Here is an 18,453-nt window from a genome sequence, read left to right as displayed (position 1 = left end):
CTAATGGAAATCAATGCCAACGATGTAACGCTTTTTGGTGTGCAGTTGCCTGGGCATCAGAAAGTAACACACTGATGATAAAAAGGGACTGTCAAAAGGGACAACCATTTGCAGCTCCAGCTGAACCTAGCATGTTTGGCATCTCTGCCAAACAGGTGTCTCAATTATCTTAACTGAATGTATTTGGGGTTAGGAAATACAGTGATATTAATAAAAACCTTCAGTTTAGAGGAAAAATTTTCAAACCTCCATGAAGCCTTTAAGAAAAAGGGAAAAGAAAGCCACTGAAAATGACTAGGTGGTGTCAGAGGTATTACCAAAAAAAAAAAAAAGAAAGAAAGAAAGAAACTATTCAAAACAAACAGTAAATAAAAATACAAAACATATAACTGCAGGTAAGCATGATGTTAGATGTTGATTCTTCAATAAATTCTGCAGACAACACAGCAGAAAAAAACCCAACAAAAGTATTTAATTTCAGTTTTCCCAGGCAGAAAAACAGTTCTGTATTGTAGATGAACAAAAGAAAGAAGTAAATACTACCCAGTAGTCTGTTCCTTAGTGTCTTTCTGGCATAAATTATACTAACAGTGAACCATTCAAATGTAACTGCCTCCAAACACTATTTATCAGAGAAATTCACAACAATTAAATGTCTGCATAATATTTATGGAGGCTACTTGTTTTCCTGGGGCGCCAAAAGTCTGGAGAAGGGCTGGGTCAAACAAACTGCAGCAACGACAAACAATAGATAATGGAGCGTAAGCACTTGCATAGACAAACATCTTCCTTTAGATCTCTCCCTGTTAAATAACACTGCATCAAATAAGATCTGCATTACGCTCGGAAGGTTGCACTGCTGGAATTCAACAGTCTCTAAAGCTGAAAAACTCATTAAGTAAATAGCAACAAAACCAGGCAAAAATGCTGAATGACTATGATTACAAACATTTAGTTATGCCATCACGCAGCAGCCATGAGATCAGCGAGGAAGGCCTGAGAAAAAGCACATTCCTTTTTTTGGGGGTTTTTTTTTTAAGGCTTTGGAGGGACATTTGTAGAACTATTAGTTCTGGAAAAAGTAAAGCTTTAATGTATGTCCCACATTTTTCTGTTCTCCAGCAGATGATACCTCAATGTGTACTGGCTTCTCTGGAAGGTCTAAAATCAGATGTATTTGCCTAAATTGCCAAACAGAGAAGCAACTTAGGAATACTCTTTTTTTCATCATTTTATGCCACTGACTCAGATAAGCATTACTTCTCTTATTCTAAAGAGCCCATATTAAACCTCATGACTGTCTAGCTTCATTGTACAGACCATAAACAGCACAATGGCAGCTAACGAGTACTCATTCTCAGGGCATTCAGGTCAAGAAGAATCAAAATTTTAATATAGCAGTTATTACCTTTTTTTGATTTGCAGACACCTGAAATGTTGCCAGTGGTGGCAAAGAGCTTTACACAGCAAAGGCAAACAGTAGGCTTAGGGGGGTTTAGATTACACTTCTGTAACTACTAGTTATAGATTACCCAGCAGTCCTTAACTGATTCAGCTGAGGTGCAAATATGTGATTACAATTGTCTTGAATTAGCCAAAGTACACAACACAGATGTTTATACTGGCCTTCCTTCAGGCCAGCTTTCTGTTGGCTACAGGAGCACAGATGTTATCTGATGCATCATAAAGCTGGAGTGACGTGAGCAGTACTTGATCTTCATAAAATCTGCTACTTCAAAGTTAACCTTTCAAAAATACTGGAACAAAACTGAACCCTCAGGACAAGTTCATATTGGATCAACACTTTCTGTCATGTTTAGATCTAATACTAGGTACCCTAGAGTAGGATTTACAGTATCACAGAATCAAGGACTTAAAACATGAGTGATTTAAGACTATGATTGTTTTGTTGGAGAGCTGCTCAAGCAGGACCGTCTCCTTTCACTTTAACTTCAGATATTCCCACCCTCAGACAACTTCCTCCATTGTAAGGATGCAACCAGGTATGGAAACACAGAAGGAATCCAACCTAGGAATTGACTGAAGTTTAAATTTATAGTAGGCATTAAAAAAAGTAATTACGGGTTATTTTTAACACAGAAGAAATCCCTGCATGCCATCAAAGCCAACAACAGCTAAGAAAGATAGCATGGAGGCAGCAATGAGAGTTGGGAGGCAAGAATGAATCATGGGAGACAACTTAATCCATGATAGCTGCTGAAAAACACCATCTTTTAGGGACCATGTACCTGACAAACTCCCTCAGCTCACAGAAGACCAGTTTGGAAATCACTTTTCTAGCAGAATCCACAGGAATAAACGCAACAAGTCACGTTAACAGTATTTGACTTACACTTAGGAAATTACATACACTGGCAAACAGTCAGAACCACCCAAACTTTTAAGAGTAAGCCACATACTCCTTTAAGATCACTATTCCTTGCATATATGTATTCAGAGAATGTGTGTCTATGGTCTGAGCAACACACTACTCTGCAACCAGCTGCAGCCTTTAACAGATACTGAATGCCTTTAGTAGTTCTTCACAAGTAAGTCTAAGCAGTTTTCTAAAAGAAAAGAGAGGCTGGGGAGAAGGCTGGCTTCTTCAGTCTGCAACACTGCCTGGCTAATTGTAAAGCTTTACGGACCGTGAAAACTGAGTCACTTCATTGTCAGCTGTAACTTTATAACTGATGTACTCAATTTCTGTTCAGCTTCCCTTAACCACAACAGAGTACAATTTTCTCTCTTATTTTAGTCACAACTGGTCAGTTTTCTCTATCTCCTTAGTAAAATTAAAGGATTGCTTTTATATTAAGTTCTGACTCCCTGTATAGGTCCTCTCTACTGGGCCTTGTTTTAAAAGTTCGATAAATTGCATTGATGAAGTACTTCACAAAATTTTATGGGAAGGCAGTAAATGAGAAGTAAAAAAGCTCCCAAACATCTGCTGTCACCAGAGAATGAGTAAAGTACGCCATCACTCTGCAGTTTGTGGGTCAAGCTTAGCCTATTTGGTCCTTCATTGGTTGGTTGGTTGATTTTGCTTCCTTTTGGGGGGCTTTGGATGTTTTGTTTGGTTTTTTGACAAAAAGAAAACCTGCAGGTTAGATACGACAATACAGTAGCACTGGAGGTCCTGCTACCACACAGCAGATCTTAAACCTTTCTTGCAGTCTTAGTTTTCTAATAGTCTCCAGTAAATGGCAGCAGAAATAATTGCAACTGTTTTGTTCTAGCCCTCCTCCAGAGATGGTATCAGGAGTAAACCAGATCAGATGGCAAACGCAAACAAAATGGAACAGTACTAAATGCTTAGTTCACTCCTAAACGATTATTTTGACATCTTACAGGAAAACTTCTGTCAGACACAATTTTGATAAACCTGAGGTTATGTTTCTCTTTCAGATGTATGAAGTCAATGTCTATTTTTATTATAATTTCCACTGGTAACTATGTAATTTCAGTATTTAGGCATTTGCATTTTTCCAACTCTATATAATTAGCAAGACAAAAGGCGCTTTTTTGCCTATCCAGATATTTTGACTTCATCCTGTTGTGGAGGTGGAGCAGAAACTGGGAGTTACATGTGGGAGGGCAGTATGAACTCTGAGTTTTTGACCAACAGCTTTGAGAAACTGCTAACTGTTTTGTGGCAGGCTTCAATGTGTACCAGCTAAATTGGAGAATGAAGTTTTTGAAAGAAATGTTTATAATAATTGGTCGGTCTGCAGGGCAAACAAGGGTCCCTGCACAAGTAGCTGGCAGGAGTTCAAAATAGGAGGAAAGTAATTATTTGTGTAGTGGATTGTATGCAATCTCTTTCTAGGCAGAGATCTGAATTGAACATTTATAAGTTAAATAGTCACAGAAAGCATCTTTTAGGAAATCTTAGAAGTGCTTGATGTAGCATAAGTAGAGCCAGAAGTCTAAGCTAAATAAAAATAGAGAGTATAGAAATTTGAGACTTCATTTAATTGCAGTTTAGCAGTCAGCGTCATAAAATGTTATCTTTAATTTTCTTTGCAGTGTTCTTAGATAAAATACTTAATTTTAATTGGAAGCATATGTGAGGGGTATATGTACATGTACATTTAAAGGTCTACAAATGGGGAACTTCAATATTACATTGTATTATTTAGGGACTGTGAGACCTGTAAAGACACACTGCTGCTGTTCTTAGTGATATCATAGGCAAATTATGGCTTGTGCACCACTCCTTCAATTTGCAATCATTTCTAGTAGAGATTTCTATAAGCACAGCAATTCACCTACCCACAGTAAATTGGAGGATTAGCATTTACTCTAATCCATCAAAAGCACTGATATGTGCCAGAAATTGCAGCAAAAAATTAGTATGAACCAGAAAATTAATTCTGTGCCTCTTGTACATGATAATAATGGAAATACCTTTCTAACAGCAAAATAATATCATTATTCTAATATGACCGGATAAAAGAGTTCTCTAAATTGCTAATGCTAAGTAGCTAAAATATCTATAGTTATTGAAAATTCTAACATTTATCATATCATAAATTTAATTAGATACATATTTTTGGGTTACAGTTATAATTATAAATTGTTTACCTTGACTACTCAGGTGCAGAAACAGACTTTGATTTCAAAATCAAAAGAAGCCATTCACAATTTATAATGGAACAATTCTCACTGTAATTATAGCACTAATGGGATACATATCAATCAACAGGTAAATCATTATATAATTTCTTCAATTTTCCGTTCAGAGCATTTCTGAAATCATATTTGACAAATAACAGCTTTAATATTACTTAAATTCCCTTTAGAAACAGCTGTCATTTGGATTACTTTTAAGAGCTTAAGATTTTCCTTTAAAGAAAACTTTTCACATTAGGAAAAAGTAACAATAAGCAACATTACAAGTAAAAACTACTTGAACTGTATATCCATTTGTTCCTAATGTAGTTAGCAGTAAGTGACAATTTCTGTCTCGCCATTTTTTATCACAGTTATCCACCTGTAATTCTAGCTGTTCTCCTCCCTTTGATTGTTCAGTACTCACAAATTTATATACCTTTATATCACAAAATGTTAAGTTTTGATAACGACAATCTCTTCAGTTAACCTTTACTGAACTTTCATAGTTTAGGCAAATTGAGCATACAAAAAAGGACAATAAGCAACACAAACACCAAATACAGTATAAAATAAAATGTGAACAAGGAACTTACTTTAGAAAAACAAAGAAAAGACCTCTTTGTCGTATACAGTTCTGGAAACTGTTCTATAGCTTTTCCACCAGTATGCACAGATCTGGTGAAGGAATGACTGGGTGAGGTTCCCTAATGAAAGTTACCCATTCTGGTCCCTTTTAGACCTAACAGGCTGCTAATCTGGATTCTATTTGATGTTTTTAAAAGCATTCTCTCTTCTGATAATTCATCAACTTGACATCCAGCCAAGCTTCCTCAAATCAGTGACTAAGGCCCCTTTTTGCCTCTACAAAATGTGTACACATGCAATGATAGGCATTTGTCACTGCAGCACTGCTGGATCAACAAATGGGGTCTATGAGTCAGTCCCTTTTAGTGTCTAAAACAGTTTAGACTCTTGTTTCTGCAGAAATTGGGGTCTATTATGTTGGATGTGGAGGAAAAGAAAGGGAAGAAGGTAAGGAAAGAAGCTTATGCTTTGCCTCACATCCCTTTTGCCATCCAAGTTAGCACAAATTAGTTTTAGGACAGTGACGGCAATAACACATATTCTCTTTTTACATCAGTAACAATTACATAAAGTAACCTATTCTAACTGCATGTGAACTCCAACCCTCCAAACTCTTGGGACCTTGGATTTTAACTTTTTCCATTCAGAGAACTTCTGGCCTCTTAGAGACAATTCTAGCAAATATGTATATCTATGGAAAGCAAGTTATTTTCTCACTAATGAATTCAAAGCTCAGAAATGGAACTCACCCCTAATATTAGGTTCAACAGTGGTGGGGATACAAGAAGCTACTTGCAAAGAAGATGCCTACTTGCAAAATAAGGTAAGGGGGGGTGTGTCTGACTGTTCTGTGGGTGACACTGAGTGAAGTGGTAGACAGCCAATGTATACCGTAAACAGACAGCACACCATTTCACAGAATAATGAAGAACACAGAGTTAAGTCAAGTCTACCTGAAGATTAAGGAGAATACCAAACACTGTAAGGCCAGTAAGCATACAGAGCTCTGCTTTAAATCTGATTCTTTGGGTTCTGAATCAAAATGCTTTAAAGAAGCTGCTTCTCTTTCAGAGCTCACTACTATGCTCTATCACCATTTGAAGAGAAACTCTCCTAGGCAGCAAATCTTCTGGTCCTATTGACACCAGAATACATTTAAGCTGGAGATTTAGTTACTGTCTAAAGTAAGATTCCATCCGATAGAAAATGAAAGGCTAAGGGAGAAAAAGTGCAATCAGTGGCATTAAACAGTCTGAGAAGCAGCCCCTTGGCCAGGCTGTGACAAGATGTCTTCTGAAGTGGAAGGTGTACAACACTCCCCTTCAGTCAGGCAGCTGGAATTCCAGCAGTGGCTTGAATGGGTTTTGTTTTTATTCTTCTGCATAACAAAGAATTATAAAAGCCACACTATTATACAAGTTATTTAGCTGTCACTTGTTATTTGGTTTTGCTTTCTCCCTGAAGTACAAAACATTAGAAGCTCGCAGTCTGCATACTGAAAATGTCTTAATTCAAAGACCAGAAGCTCCAGTCAAGACAGAAATGTACATGACTCATTTTCACAAGTAAGTCCTGTTTCAATGAGCTTGTGTTTTATACACTCAAGCATCAATAAACTCAGCACCAATGCTAAGGATCAAGTTATTAATTTCAAATTAATCTCTCTTGCAGATAATCTCCTTGTTTGCAGCATTGCTGCAATTGCAATGTAAAGAAAATAGAGTTGGATTTTTACATGCCATGCAGAAGGCAGAGCTCGGCTGTAGGGCCACATGGACCTGATGAAAGTTAAGTATGGTTTTCACTTTATTCAAACATCCAAGCCTCTATCGCAGCACTTAGGGAGAGCATTACATCAGGAAGGTCTATGCAAGCCTATAGAGTAGAAAACCCATAGAAAGGCCCTTTCATTCAAGCTTCCACAATACCCAGCTTTTCTTATTGGGCATTCAAATAAGGATTTTCATTTATCCTTAAGCGTATTCAACTCAACTATCTCATAGAACAGTCTGCATTTACAAAAATAAAAAAAAATAAACCAACAACAAAAACATCCCAAGACATATGAGGTGAAATGTATATTGAATTCTGTAGCCAAATCCATAATTAAATGTCTATTATGCGAAAAGCTGAAATGCTAACAGAAAATAAAAGCTCATTTTAAGTAAGGACCTACTGTGCAGCTTTTAAACACTATCCAGATAGTTACCTAAATGAAATCCAATGTTCTTTCAGAAATAATAACCTGCTTGCAAGAAGATAATCAGCACTCTCAACTGGCAAAATACAGTAAAACTGTGTTGAAATCACATGTATACATTGGTGAAAACTCTGTAGGCCTGTGGACTCTATCGGCAAGAACAGATTCAGCTTCGTAATTCACACCATGTCTTGACTTCAGTGTAGATATACTACTGTATACTACTTTAAAAACTCAGTAATTTGGCTTCATACATACTCAGTTTCATTAGCAGTTCCCCTCCCTAAGATGAAACAATTCTCCTGACTGACAATTTATAAAAGAATTCTTCCCAAATCAGATTATCTGTGGCAGTCCCACTTATCCGTCCCTCTCCCCTACCGCATACAAACATACTTCTACTTTGATATCTGTGCATCAGCAAAATTAATCCTTTTCCTTAATGACTGATGCTTATACTACAAACTGAGCACAGAGATCTGCTCAGAAAAATTCAACTCTTTGAAATTTCCTCATACAATATTCATAATATTGACTAGTCAGTGATTTCCAATTGACTAGTGAATAATTAAAAAGAAATCATTGGGAAGTCTGAAAAATAGTCAGCTGAGCACTTATCTAATAATATAACCTGTTTCTTTTAAATACAAGTATTTTAGCACTATCTTGTTGTGCAGTCACAACAGTCATGAGGTTGGCACCAACCTGTGAAAGATGCATGGTTTTCAAGGACTTAAGCTCCATTTCATTTTGATACACCACAAACTCCAGCTATTGTTTTAACTACTCCTAAAGAAGCACGAACCTTATTTCCTGGAGCTGTTGTACTGAGTGTCAGTAATGTTTAGTTATTTACATTAGTTTCTTTAATGGAACCATGCCAGAAGCAGCTGAAAGGAAATGCTTCAACCCAAGAGCCTAGCAGTAACAGAAAACTTACAGAACAAACAAAAGCAGCAGCTTAGACCCTACACAAATGGAAGCCTGCACAAACTGATGGAGGTCTCTAGTAGCAGGAACTCAGAGGGAAGATGTGTGGCATCAGGAAGTGATCAAAATATTTGCTTTGCTACGTACGCTTTGGGGTTTCTAGGGGCAAAATGGTTCCCAAAGTGCATAATCTTAAACAGAGATGTGATAGGATTCAGATCAAATATTCAACAGCATATCACAGAGAAGTTCTGATAAATCCCTGGCCAAAACTGAAAAGTGACTTTCCAATGAAGCAAACCAACTTTCTCTTGAAAGAAAGCAGATGGTGGAAACTCCCCTTCCCACAGCCAGCTTGAATCTCTACCCAATGCATAGGGGAAACAGGCAGTGCCATAGCCAATGCATCTAATCCTCTTAGCACTGTAAGTAACGCGTTTTCTTTCAACAGCTGAGGCACTATGTGGCATCTGTGGAATACCTTTAGAAATCCAGTATTTCAAATCTTCCCAGCAAAAATAATAGTGCCATTTCCTTGCCTCCAAAGCAACAAATGTAATGTATTTATTTGTAACATCCTGACATCAGCTTTCAGAGCAAAAACCAGACAAATACTTAAAAGGAGGTGTTGAAGTTTAAGGGTTTTAGAACACACTAGTTTGATGGAGTTTCTCTCTGACAGGTTGCAAATGTTTATTTACTGATCATTTGCACCAAAAGCCTACACTGAAAATTGCATTTGAGGAGTGAATTAGACACAGCAGGTGCATAGTGGCCCCTTCAAATAGTCCTTCAATCAGTTTTTAGCATTATTAAGCACCAAAATAATTGACAAAAAACCAGAGACATAGCATCCTCCTAATAGCTAAGCACCTTTTAGTATAGACTTCTTTACCTGCACTCTCAAAAGGCAAAGTATTGATTACCTCCTATGGAACTGCAATAATATACTTACCTATATATACTGACAGGAACGATGAAACAGCTTCAGCAATGCTGATTCTGAAGGTAACATTTACAAAATCCTATCAGAGCTAAGGAAGTGTTAGCCTGAAAGGACTTACCTGCATTTCAATTTGGATAATAACTCTCACTAGTTATATATCTTTTAAATGAGGTGATTGAACCTTATACAGAGTCTGACATTAATCTAAGTGCCATCATATATGAGAGCAATGTACTGTATTATGAGAGCAAATACTATTCACAGCTTAGAGATAACTCTCCCATTTGCTAATTAGTCATTTTAACAAACAGATTAAAACGATCTTTCCCAGTGAACAGAACAAAAGCCAAGGAGAGAAGCTACTCACATTCCTTTGAGCCGTTGCCACATTTTCTCTGCGTGTCCTCCTATTTGATACTTTACAGAGGTGCTTTCCAGTTCCCGAGTTGTTTCCGTCGCTCGAGCCCCCATCGTTATTGTCCTACAGCGATACAGTTACAGTCAGGCTCAGCAGTAAGTAAAAGCATTCTTTAGTCCACTACAAATGTGAGAAGATCCACGCATGTTAGACAGTAGCTGCTGTCATATCAAAACACATCAGAATTACAACAGCTGAGGGACGATCCTGCCTGAATGGCTATTCACTTTGATAGACAAATCCACTCTTCCCCCCCCTCCAAGCACAGAGCAAGCACACACAGCTCCTCTGACCTCACGAGTCTAATCCATACGGGTGAGCCAGCTACTATACTACTGGCTGCTCAAGCTCCTTTCTCATGCACTTTTTCTGCTGTAGGAATACACACAGAAGCACAAAAGATTCCTTAAAATGGACTATAATTCATTGCCATGCAGGATAAATGTGAATGGCTTTAACAATCCAGAAAGAAAGAAATGCTGGTTTCTGCTCTGCAGGTTGGAGAAACAGGCTGCAATAGGAAAGCAGATGGTAGAAGCCAGTATCAGCCACATCACCCTACAAAAAGAGTGCATGTTCAAATGCCAGAGCTTTCCTCTCTTTAGTTGATCCTGAATTGATTCTTAATGAATAAATATCTACCAGCCTCTCAATAAAAATAGGACTGTACAAATGCTAAGTCAGTAGTGAAGACATGTATAAATCCCTGCAGAAGAGAAATCAGAGAGCTCTACAGGTTGTTATTGAAGGAGTATGCTGTAATGATGACTATTCACCTTCTCCTAGCAACTCCACACAGTAGGTAACTGTCAATTTAACTGGTGGAAAATGCAGCAGCTGCAAGACAGCCCGCTCAGCGAATCCTTCGGGACAACAGCATGCGTGTGTCAAAATCTGAGCCTGAACTGTGTGTGTCTGCCAGCAAAAAACAATTAAGTGCATGCAAACAGCAAAAGGGTTGAGGACTAAACAGTACGCCAGCCGTGCAGCAGATTGCAAACTCTGCCTTTCAAGTGCAAACCTAAGAACCTAGTTGTACAGCCAAAGCTGGGTTTTGGAGAGGGCGAAGGAGAGGATTTCCTTGCTGCTTGCTCAGCCACAGACTTGGGTTTGCAGAGCAGCTCCTGTACTCTGTAAATAGCACCTGTCTTGTTTGGTGAGTCAGTAACAATCTTCATTTCTGAAGCAGCAGCCAAATAATCAAATATACCACAGACTTATCTCAGTGATCATGTTTGTTTCAATCAGAGTAAGAGCTGTGCAAGAAGCCAGGCAAGAGGGGTGTGCCAAGTAGGAGTAAATATGTCTGAGCTTTGCCAGCTACTGGTGTCACTGCCAGCCAGGAAAAGGGGCTATGAGTCCACGACGGAACAGTGAGGATGAGTGTCCTCGGATGCCGACTGGAAGGAGCCTAAGGGTAGGAGATGCGTATCTCAGTATGGCTTTAACTAGACAGCTTTATCTGTGTTAAATTTTACAAAGATGTGGATGATGAGAGGTTCCCATCTGATGCAATTGGCAGAAATTGATAATATCGTTAAGTACTCAGGATCTTACAGAAAAATAAAAAAGAGGCTCACTGCTTTGAAATAATCCTAACACTTTAGAATTTCCTAATCAATTTTCTTTCTCTAGGATACCTTTTATGCACATTATAGATTTAAAATATACCCTATAAGAGTTATAAACCGGTTTGAAATGCATCTTTTACGCACTGACTTCAGGTGGATAATTAAAGAGTACATTTCATTTACTTCTACGGATTTAACATATACACAATTTTAAATTGGTATTAATTCACAGACTTTCACAGAATTATTCCTGACTCAGACATATAAGAGTCAGTCCCATAAAATTCACTAGCAATATCTGAAAAACAGTCACTGGATGAGCGACATCTCTTACAATTTTCAAACAGCATCACAAGACAACAGTGAAGAAATACAAACAGCTGCTTTTTCAAAAACTGCAAAGCATTTATTTGGTTAAAGACAGCAGTAGTAGCTTTGAAACTTCACTGAGGAACCACTGAAAAACTTCCAAACTTCCAAACTTCCCACTCCTGTTATGCATGGAGTCCAACTAAAGTTTGTAAGAAAGAGTATAAATATCCTTCAATGGAATAACTAATGAGAACATCTCACGCTAATCTGGGTTCTTCCCTGCCTTTTAACTGCCAGACATCTGAAGCAACACAAAGAAATTAAGTATTTATAGAAACCATATAAACCTCCAGGGACAGAGGGGAATTTTAAGGGCCTATTTTTTCTCATAAAGTATACCCAGTTCTTGTTGTCCAATTCTACAATGAAAAAATAGTGGTGTTTGTAAGCTGTTCTCTCTCCCTCACAAGGAAATAAGTAGTTGAAAATATATTGCTTTGATTTACTGGAGAAAAGTATTATGAGCAGGTAATATCCTTCAGGAAGGGAAGAAGGAACAAACTGCCCAAACAGTATCACTGCAAATGGAGATACACCTGCTGACTTCACCAGAACTCCATGAAAGAAAATTGTAAAAACTTGCTCCCTGCAGGACCACACCACTGCAACGATAGAAATTTCTACAGTGAAAGCAGCTGACGTGGCTTAAGCAAAGGACAAACAAAGCAGCCTCCTCCCCAAAGGTTTATCCTGAGGATCAACATAGCAAACCACCAGAGACGACACTGAAAGATGAAATTGTGTCTCTGAAAATGAAAGAAACAGCAGGAAACACATAAAAACGAATAAATAAGGCATTAGAAAATCAAGGAAGTAGCCAGAGCAAGTGTCCTGTACGCCCCTAAGGAAAGAGAAACAAACCATTTAAAACAAACAACTTTTAGGTACATTGTTATCTTGGAAACGTGAGCAAAGAAATCCTCATGGAGACATGGGGAAAGGAAGGACCTTTCCTCCCTTTAGCTTCTGTGAATAACGCTCAGAGAACGAAGCAGCCGAGCCTGCACCCTTCCTCCCGCTCAGAGGAAGGCAGGCACAGAGGCTGAGAACGACAGAGCCAAAGCAGTGCCAACATCCCTCTGGCTGCAAGAGGTGACATAGGGCAGAAAGGACAGGAGTGTGCTGCTGGAATATAGAACAACCATACGTTACAGCCCGTACGTAACAATGAGGGGATCAGAGGTGGAATTACGGACAACCGAATTTGCTCAGAAATACACATCTGTGCCCCTGCAGTACAAACTGGTCTAAAGAAGATCTAGAATACTAAATAATGAGCAGCTACTTTAGGAAGCCAAATCAACCAGAGAGATAGCACCTGAAATGGTAAGTTATCTTAAATAGTTTTTGTCTTTCCACTTCCTGTTCTTGTTCTGGTTTTCTGTTCTTGCCCTAACCCGGTGTTTGTGCTACAGACCCAGCAAGCTGTTGTTACAGTCCATCTTCCTCCTATAAAAATACAATCTTTTTTGCCCTTTGCCCACAGCTTTTTCTTTTTTAAATTTCAGCTTAAAATTTCCATACTAAAGTGAACACTAAAGGAAAGGCTCTATTAGTCAATATGGAGATATATTAAAATAGGAATAATTAACTTTTCCACCCTTAATTATGGCAAAATAAAACTGTCCCCGTGCCACTTAATCCTCAGATAGGAAGCTACACTTAATGATAATGTATCCTAAGCTCCTTTTCTTTCATCTGAAAATACTTCACTTCAGTAGTAATATCAATGCAAAGAAATAATTTTAAAATACACCCAACAGTAGAGAAATCAGGTTGGCTTTTCAATATTGAGTACTGAGACCTTTACAGTTATGCCAAAATCACACAGTTACAATGAAAACAACTTACCTTAAAATTGGGAAAATCCTGCAGCTAGACCAGTTAGAGATTAGCTATAGAAACAGGAAAGGGATCGTGCAGGTTTTGATGAGGAGAATTAGAGCTTTATTTTAAATAAATCCTCTGCTCCTGAAGGGAAATTAAATATGCTGTTTTGTTTGAAATTATCTTCAAAACATCTAACTCATGACAAATGGAGAATAAGGAAGTATCAAGAGGCCTGCAGGGTGACTTGTCAGACTAATACTCATCCCTCCAAACCTGACAACACAAACCTCCCTGTGGTGGAACTGCAGGAAAGCCATGAACCAATTAAGAAATTTGAAAACATAAGGAAAAAATAAAACAAACCAAAACCAAATCAACAAACCCTCAAAAAGATAAGATAAATTTATTGTAAGTAGTGACAGCAGGTATTAGATCTCTTTGCTGACTGTCCTGGCCCTGATCTGGCAAGCACTGATACACATTTAATTTTAAGCAGGTAAAGCATTGCATTTATTTGCTGGGTAAGACAGAGTTCCAACACCATTGTAAATAACGGAGTTAAATCACTGAACAACTGCCTGCCAGTGGACTCGAGTGTTACATGGTACTTTGCGAACAGAACCTAAGGTAGGACAGAGATCCCATCACTCAAATTCTGCCCTTGCAGAAAAGGAATGGTTTGCTAGACAGGGTTCTCCATGTCTCCTTCGGCCCTCCCCACTGTCTAATTACATTCGCATTTGCGAAGTGATGTGCAATCCCCTTCTTCACAAGCAGAGTTTCCAGCTTGCTTGCAATGCCCAAATGTGTGAATTATTCATCTATAAGAAGCGCAGCAGAGGAAAAGGGAATATTTGGTCTTACTAAAGTTCATGGACTTGATTTAAATACATAGGTCTCCAGCAATCTGGCAATGGCAAAATATTGATGTTACAGTAATCTCGAATTTTCAGATTCTCCATAGACTATGTTAATAAAATTAGTAGAGTTACATAATTGAGGAATAGCAACTTTGAAGATCTACACATATGGTCTACACAGTGCATTGGCATTGACTCAGTTAAGTAGGTAAAAGAGTTGGGATTAATATATTAACAGTGATTAGATGATCTAAATAAGGAGAACCAACAAGGAACATTTTTCCTTTTTTTTTTTTATTTTAGTATTTTCTGCTACATCTGATTTACTGTATTTGAGGCTTTTTCATATTATCACTAAAGTATGTATATTCATTCACATGTCATGCAAGTACCAAGCTTTAAGTATAGCAAGGAGAAAAAATATCTTCTATTTGTTTGTTACGTGCATGGCATATCATATTGGTAATGAACGTGGAGTCAGATTTATCAAAGCTTTTAGGCAATTAAAAATGAAAACAAATACCCATGAAAGCTTGCAACTAAATTAGCTGATAAACCTCAGGGCACAAATAGACATATATTTGCAAACCTACTTATGACATATTAAGACCTTGTCACATTTACTTATTCAATACTGCCCCTTACTACAGGTCACCAACTCCAAAAGTCTGTCATGACTGTGTGTGAGTGTTCACAGACCAGTTCAGTGCCAAGTAAAGTTGGGCTGATTAAAGCAGATGTCTTAAATCTGCACTAATGTTGTCTAGGACCTCAGTGCAGTCAACAGAATTTAGATGTCCACGTGCCTTAGGTAGGCACATCTATTTTTAAGTTTACTTTGAATATGACCTTTCACACAATTTACTTTAAGGAATCATTCATTTACTTCAGTGAACCAAACAATCTGAAAAATTCTGGGAGATGGAGAGATGGCAAAAAATGAATAATTGCAGAGATGTGGAATGCATGAGAGGCATGCTATGGATAATCCGAAAAAAAAAAAGAACTGCAGAGGAAAACTTGCTACTGCATCATCAGTAGCAAGACAGAAAAAGATAAAAAGACGACTATTTTTTGAGCAGCTGGACTTGGAAAGAGGCTTTGGAAGCGGAGTTTGAAAAGTGTTGAAAACAAAGACAGACAGCTGTCAATCAAGAAGAAATCAAATGTTCACGGGAAAGTGTGTTCCATGTCAGTGAATGAAATGAAGCAAGAGAGTTGTTCAAGGCAGGGTGATAAAAGGATCATCTCGACCTGCTTTGTAAGATAGATGCTCTGTTGACAGTTGCACGCTACATCTTTCTCCAGGTATGTGGAAATTGGTCAGCAGAAATTCACTGGTAATTTAAGCTGAAAGACAACTGTCATACACAGGAAACAAACTGGATGTTGAGTGAAGAAAAAATGGAGAGTACAGAATAGTTCTGAGGTTTTCTGTAGTCTTACTTCCCACAAAAAGTGACTTTGTTATAACTTTTCAGTACTTGATGGTAATACTTCAGAAAGAAAGTGAGAGGCTGTGGTTACCTTACTCAAAACATGACTATAGAGAACCACTGAAAACCAGATTAAAGTTTCTGAAAACAGGAACTTCAGCAATTGCATGTAGCTCCTACAGTGTCACAGGGCACAACCTAAGAAAATAGAGGTTACAGGTTTTTAAGGTTTGGTGGCTTTTAACTTCTTTATTTAGGATGAATTGGCAAACTGGTTTTGAAAAGCATCGGCTGAAGTTGAGGAGGAACATTCATGAAACAAACACTAACTTTTAGGAACTCCTTAGGAAGGAATATGCTGATTTTTGCAAAGAGAGAAAATCATTCTAGAACTGGCAGTAGTGTTGAAATAAGACAGATTGAAATTGCCACAGAGAATCACAAGGATAACGGTGTACTTCATAACAACATAAGATTGTTACCTTTCAATGTCAAAAAGGGCAAGACTGCCCCCATAGTGTAGAATAAACAGTTGTAGAATAAATATGTTTAAATAAATAAATATGTTCCAGGTTAGTTGTGCTCCTTTTATCAGAGGCCACTGCCTGTTTTATCACATTTCATATGTTTTCAGTCTCTTCTTTAGGAGTTTTTATGGAGCCATTATAATTTTGATAATCATGCACGGAAGAGGTAATGGTAAGGTAAAAGTCATTTGAACAAAAAAGCTGTGGTTGACTGAAAAATTGTAACTGCCAAGTTATTGGTATGAGCATATAACTAGAGAAAGAGAATACAGAATACAAGGCAAAAGGAATTAGGAAATCTGGATTTGGCAAAGCATTTGCCAGTTTATCCCACTAAACTACATCAGATGTAAAGAAAATAACTAGTCCATGGTGGCAAGATGTGTGCGGACAAAGATAACACGGAGTAAAGTTGTTTCAGCTGATTATTGCCTAAAAGTGGTTATTTCAAGCATTCATTCTGAGCTATTTGACAAAGAAAACAAGAAAATCATTCCCTTTTGCTATACGTTACTTACACAAAGACCATAGCAACAAGAAAATGTTTCTTGAAATTTATAAAAGACGATAACAGAACAGATGCCAGCACAGAAGAAAATGTCTCTTTGTCTCAAACTAAAGATGTAAATTAGGGAATCTACCCTTACCATAGCTGTTTTTACTGTAAACCAGCTTTCCACTAGTAGTTGACCCCAAACAGATGGAATTAATTCATTCCACCGCACATAGCAGTCCCTTCCAAACCTGAACTACAAATCGGAGCTTTCAGGACAGAAGGGCAAAGGCACCCCCTTTGAGACACAAGACCTTCTGCATCATAACCCCAAGCAGCTCCTGTAAGTTTGGTGCAGTTCTGGATGATCAGTATTGCATGTGATACCTTGAAAGCAGATTACATCAAACAGTGCTTTCAGAAGTATCAAGGTCTTCATTCATGTATGCTTTTGCTTTAAAGAAAAATAAGGTGGTTATGACCTCTTCAATCCAAGTTATAAACATATTGAAGGAAAAATCTACTTACTAATGGCAGCATATTGCATCTATGAAACAGCCACTTGATCAAGAGGGGAAAGCAATAAAAATAACTAAACACATAACCTGATTATTTTCATTTGTAAACGCCCTAAATGCACAGTTACTTTCTTGCAGATATTACCTGGACCCACCTTGGCTCCTACTTAAGGGGGAGGGGGAGAGAAAGTAAAAGAAATCTGATTCTCTATATTTTACTGAATGTGGAGACAGTCACAACTATTGTGTTGCTGTTTAAATTTACAGATTATGCTCTAACAATTAGAAGAAAGCACAAAACAAAGACAAGGGGTTTTTCAAGCCTATCTTCTCAGAGTCTGGGTGCTTCTATCAGTCCCATAGAGTCATCTAAAATTTGCATTTGAAAAATCAGAAAAATTCAGAAGGTGTGTACAGAAAGCTCAACCATGATTATCTAAACTGTAGCTAGAAGATTTCAGGTTTAGGTTATCAGAAAATGGCTTTCCCCTCAAAAAATAAGCAGTTAATACTGAATACTATACTACCTTCTTTCCTACTTTACATATTCTGGGGAAAGACAAACATCTGTAAGTAAAAGCATTCTAACCTGGGTTGTCAGGTTTCACTTGGGACCTTTCCTACCAGTGAGAGAAGAAAGCCCCAATCCCATACCAAATCTCTTTCATCCTCAGAGAAAACATGAGAAAAAGGGCATTCAGTAGTGGTTGACTGGCAGGTAAAAGAACAGGGAAAGCAGAGGATAATAATTAACAAAACAAATAAAGAGTTAACAGGAAAATTTGTATTTTCACCTCACAACATCGCTGATAACCACTTTAATTTATATAAGTGTCAACGAGTAACAGAACAGAACTAAAATTCTCCAGGAAAGTAATTCTGTGCCTATTGCATTACTAATTGTGGAACTTGACATCATGGAGCAATGGTGAAGACCAAAAATATAAATTATTTCCAAAAGACTAGATAAGATATTAACCACAAGTCCAACAATGGCTGTTAAACAAAATGGTTCACATGAAACCTCCAGCTAAGGACGTAAACAAACTGTGGAATGTTACAAGGTAAAAAAGCATATTAGAGAAGGATCACTCTATGTACCTATTCTTTGTTATATTCCTTTCCTAAGTATTTTCTCCTGCCCGTCACT

The 18,453-nt window shown here is 37.8% G+C and overlaps 1 protein-coding gene across 1 annotated transcript in view; it reads right to left on the bottom strand.

Moving 5' to 3' along the window:
* Positions 1–9,752, bottom strand: part of PDE1A (phosphodiesterase 1A) — a 155,120-nt gene extending 145,368 nt beyond the window's left edge. Inside the window, exon 1 of the mRNA XM_050899779.1 lies at positions 9,646–9,752. Within this exon, the coding sequence (XP_050755736.1) occupies positions 9,646–9,749 (104 nt within the window). The 5' untranslated portion in view covers positions 9,750–9,752. The remainder of the gene's footprint in view (positions 1–9,645) is intronic.
* Positions 9,753–18,453: the final 8,701 nt, after the last annotated feature.

The sequence above is a fragment of the Gymnogyps californianus genome, chromosome 7, assembly GCF_018139145.2.
Source record: "Gymnogyps californianus isolate 813 chromosome 7, ASM1813914v2, whole genome shotgun sequence".
Lineage (NCBI taxonomy): Eukaryota > Metazoa > Chordata > Aves > Accipitriformes > Cathartidae > Gymnogyps > Gymnogyps californianus.
Note: the sequence above shows the minus strand (reverse complement) of the source record. Positions and strands in the feature narration are given on the sequence as shown.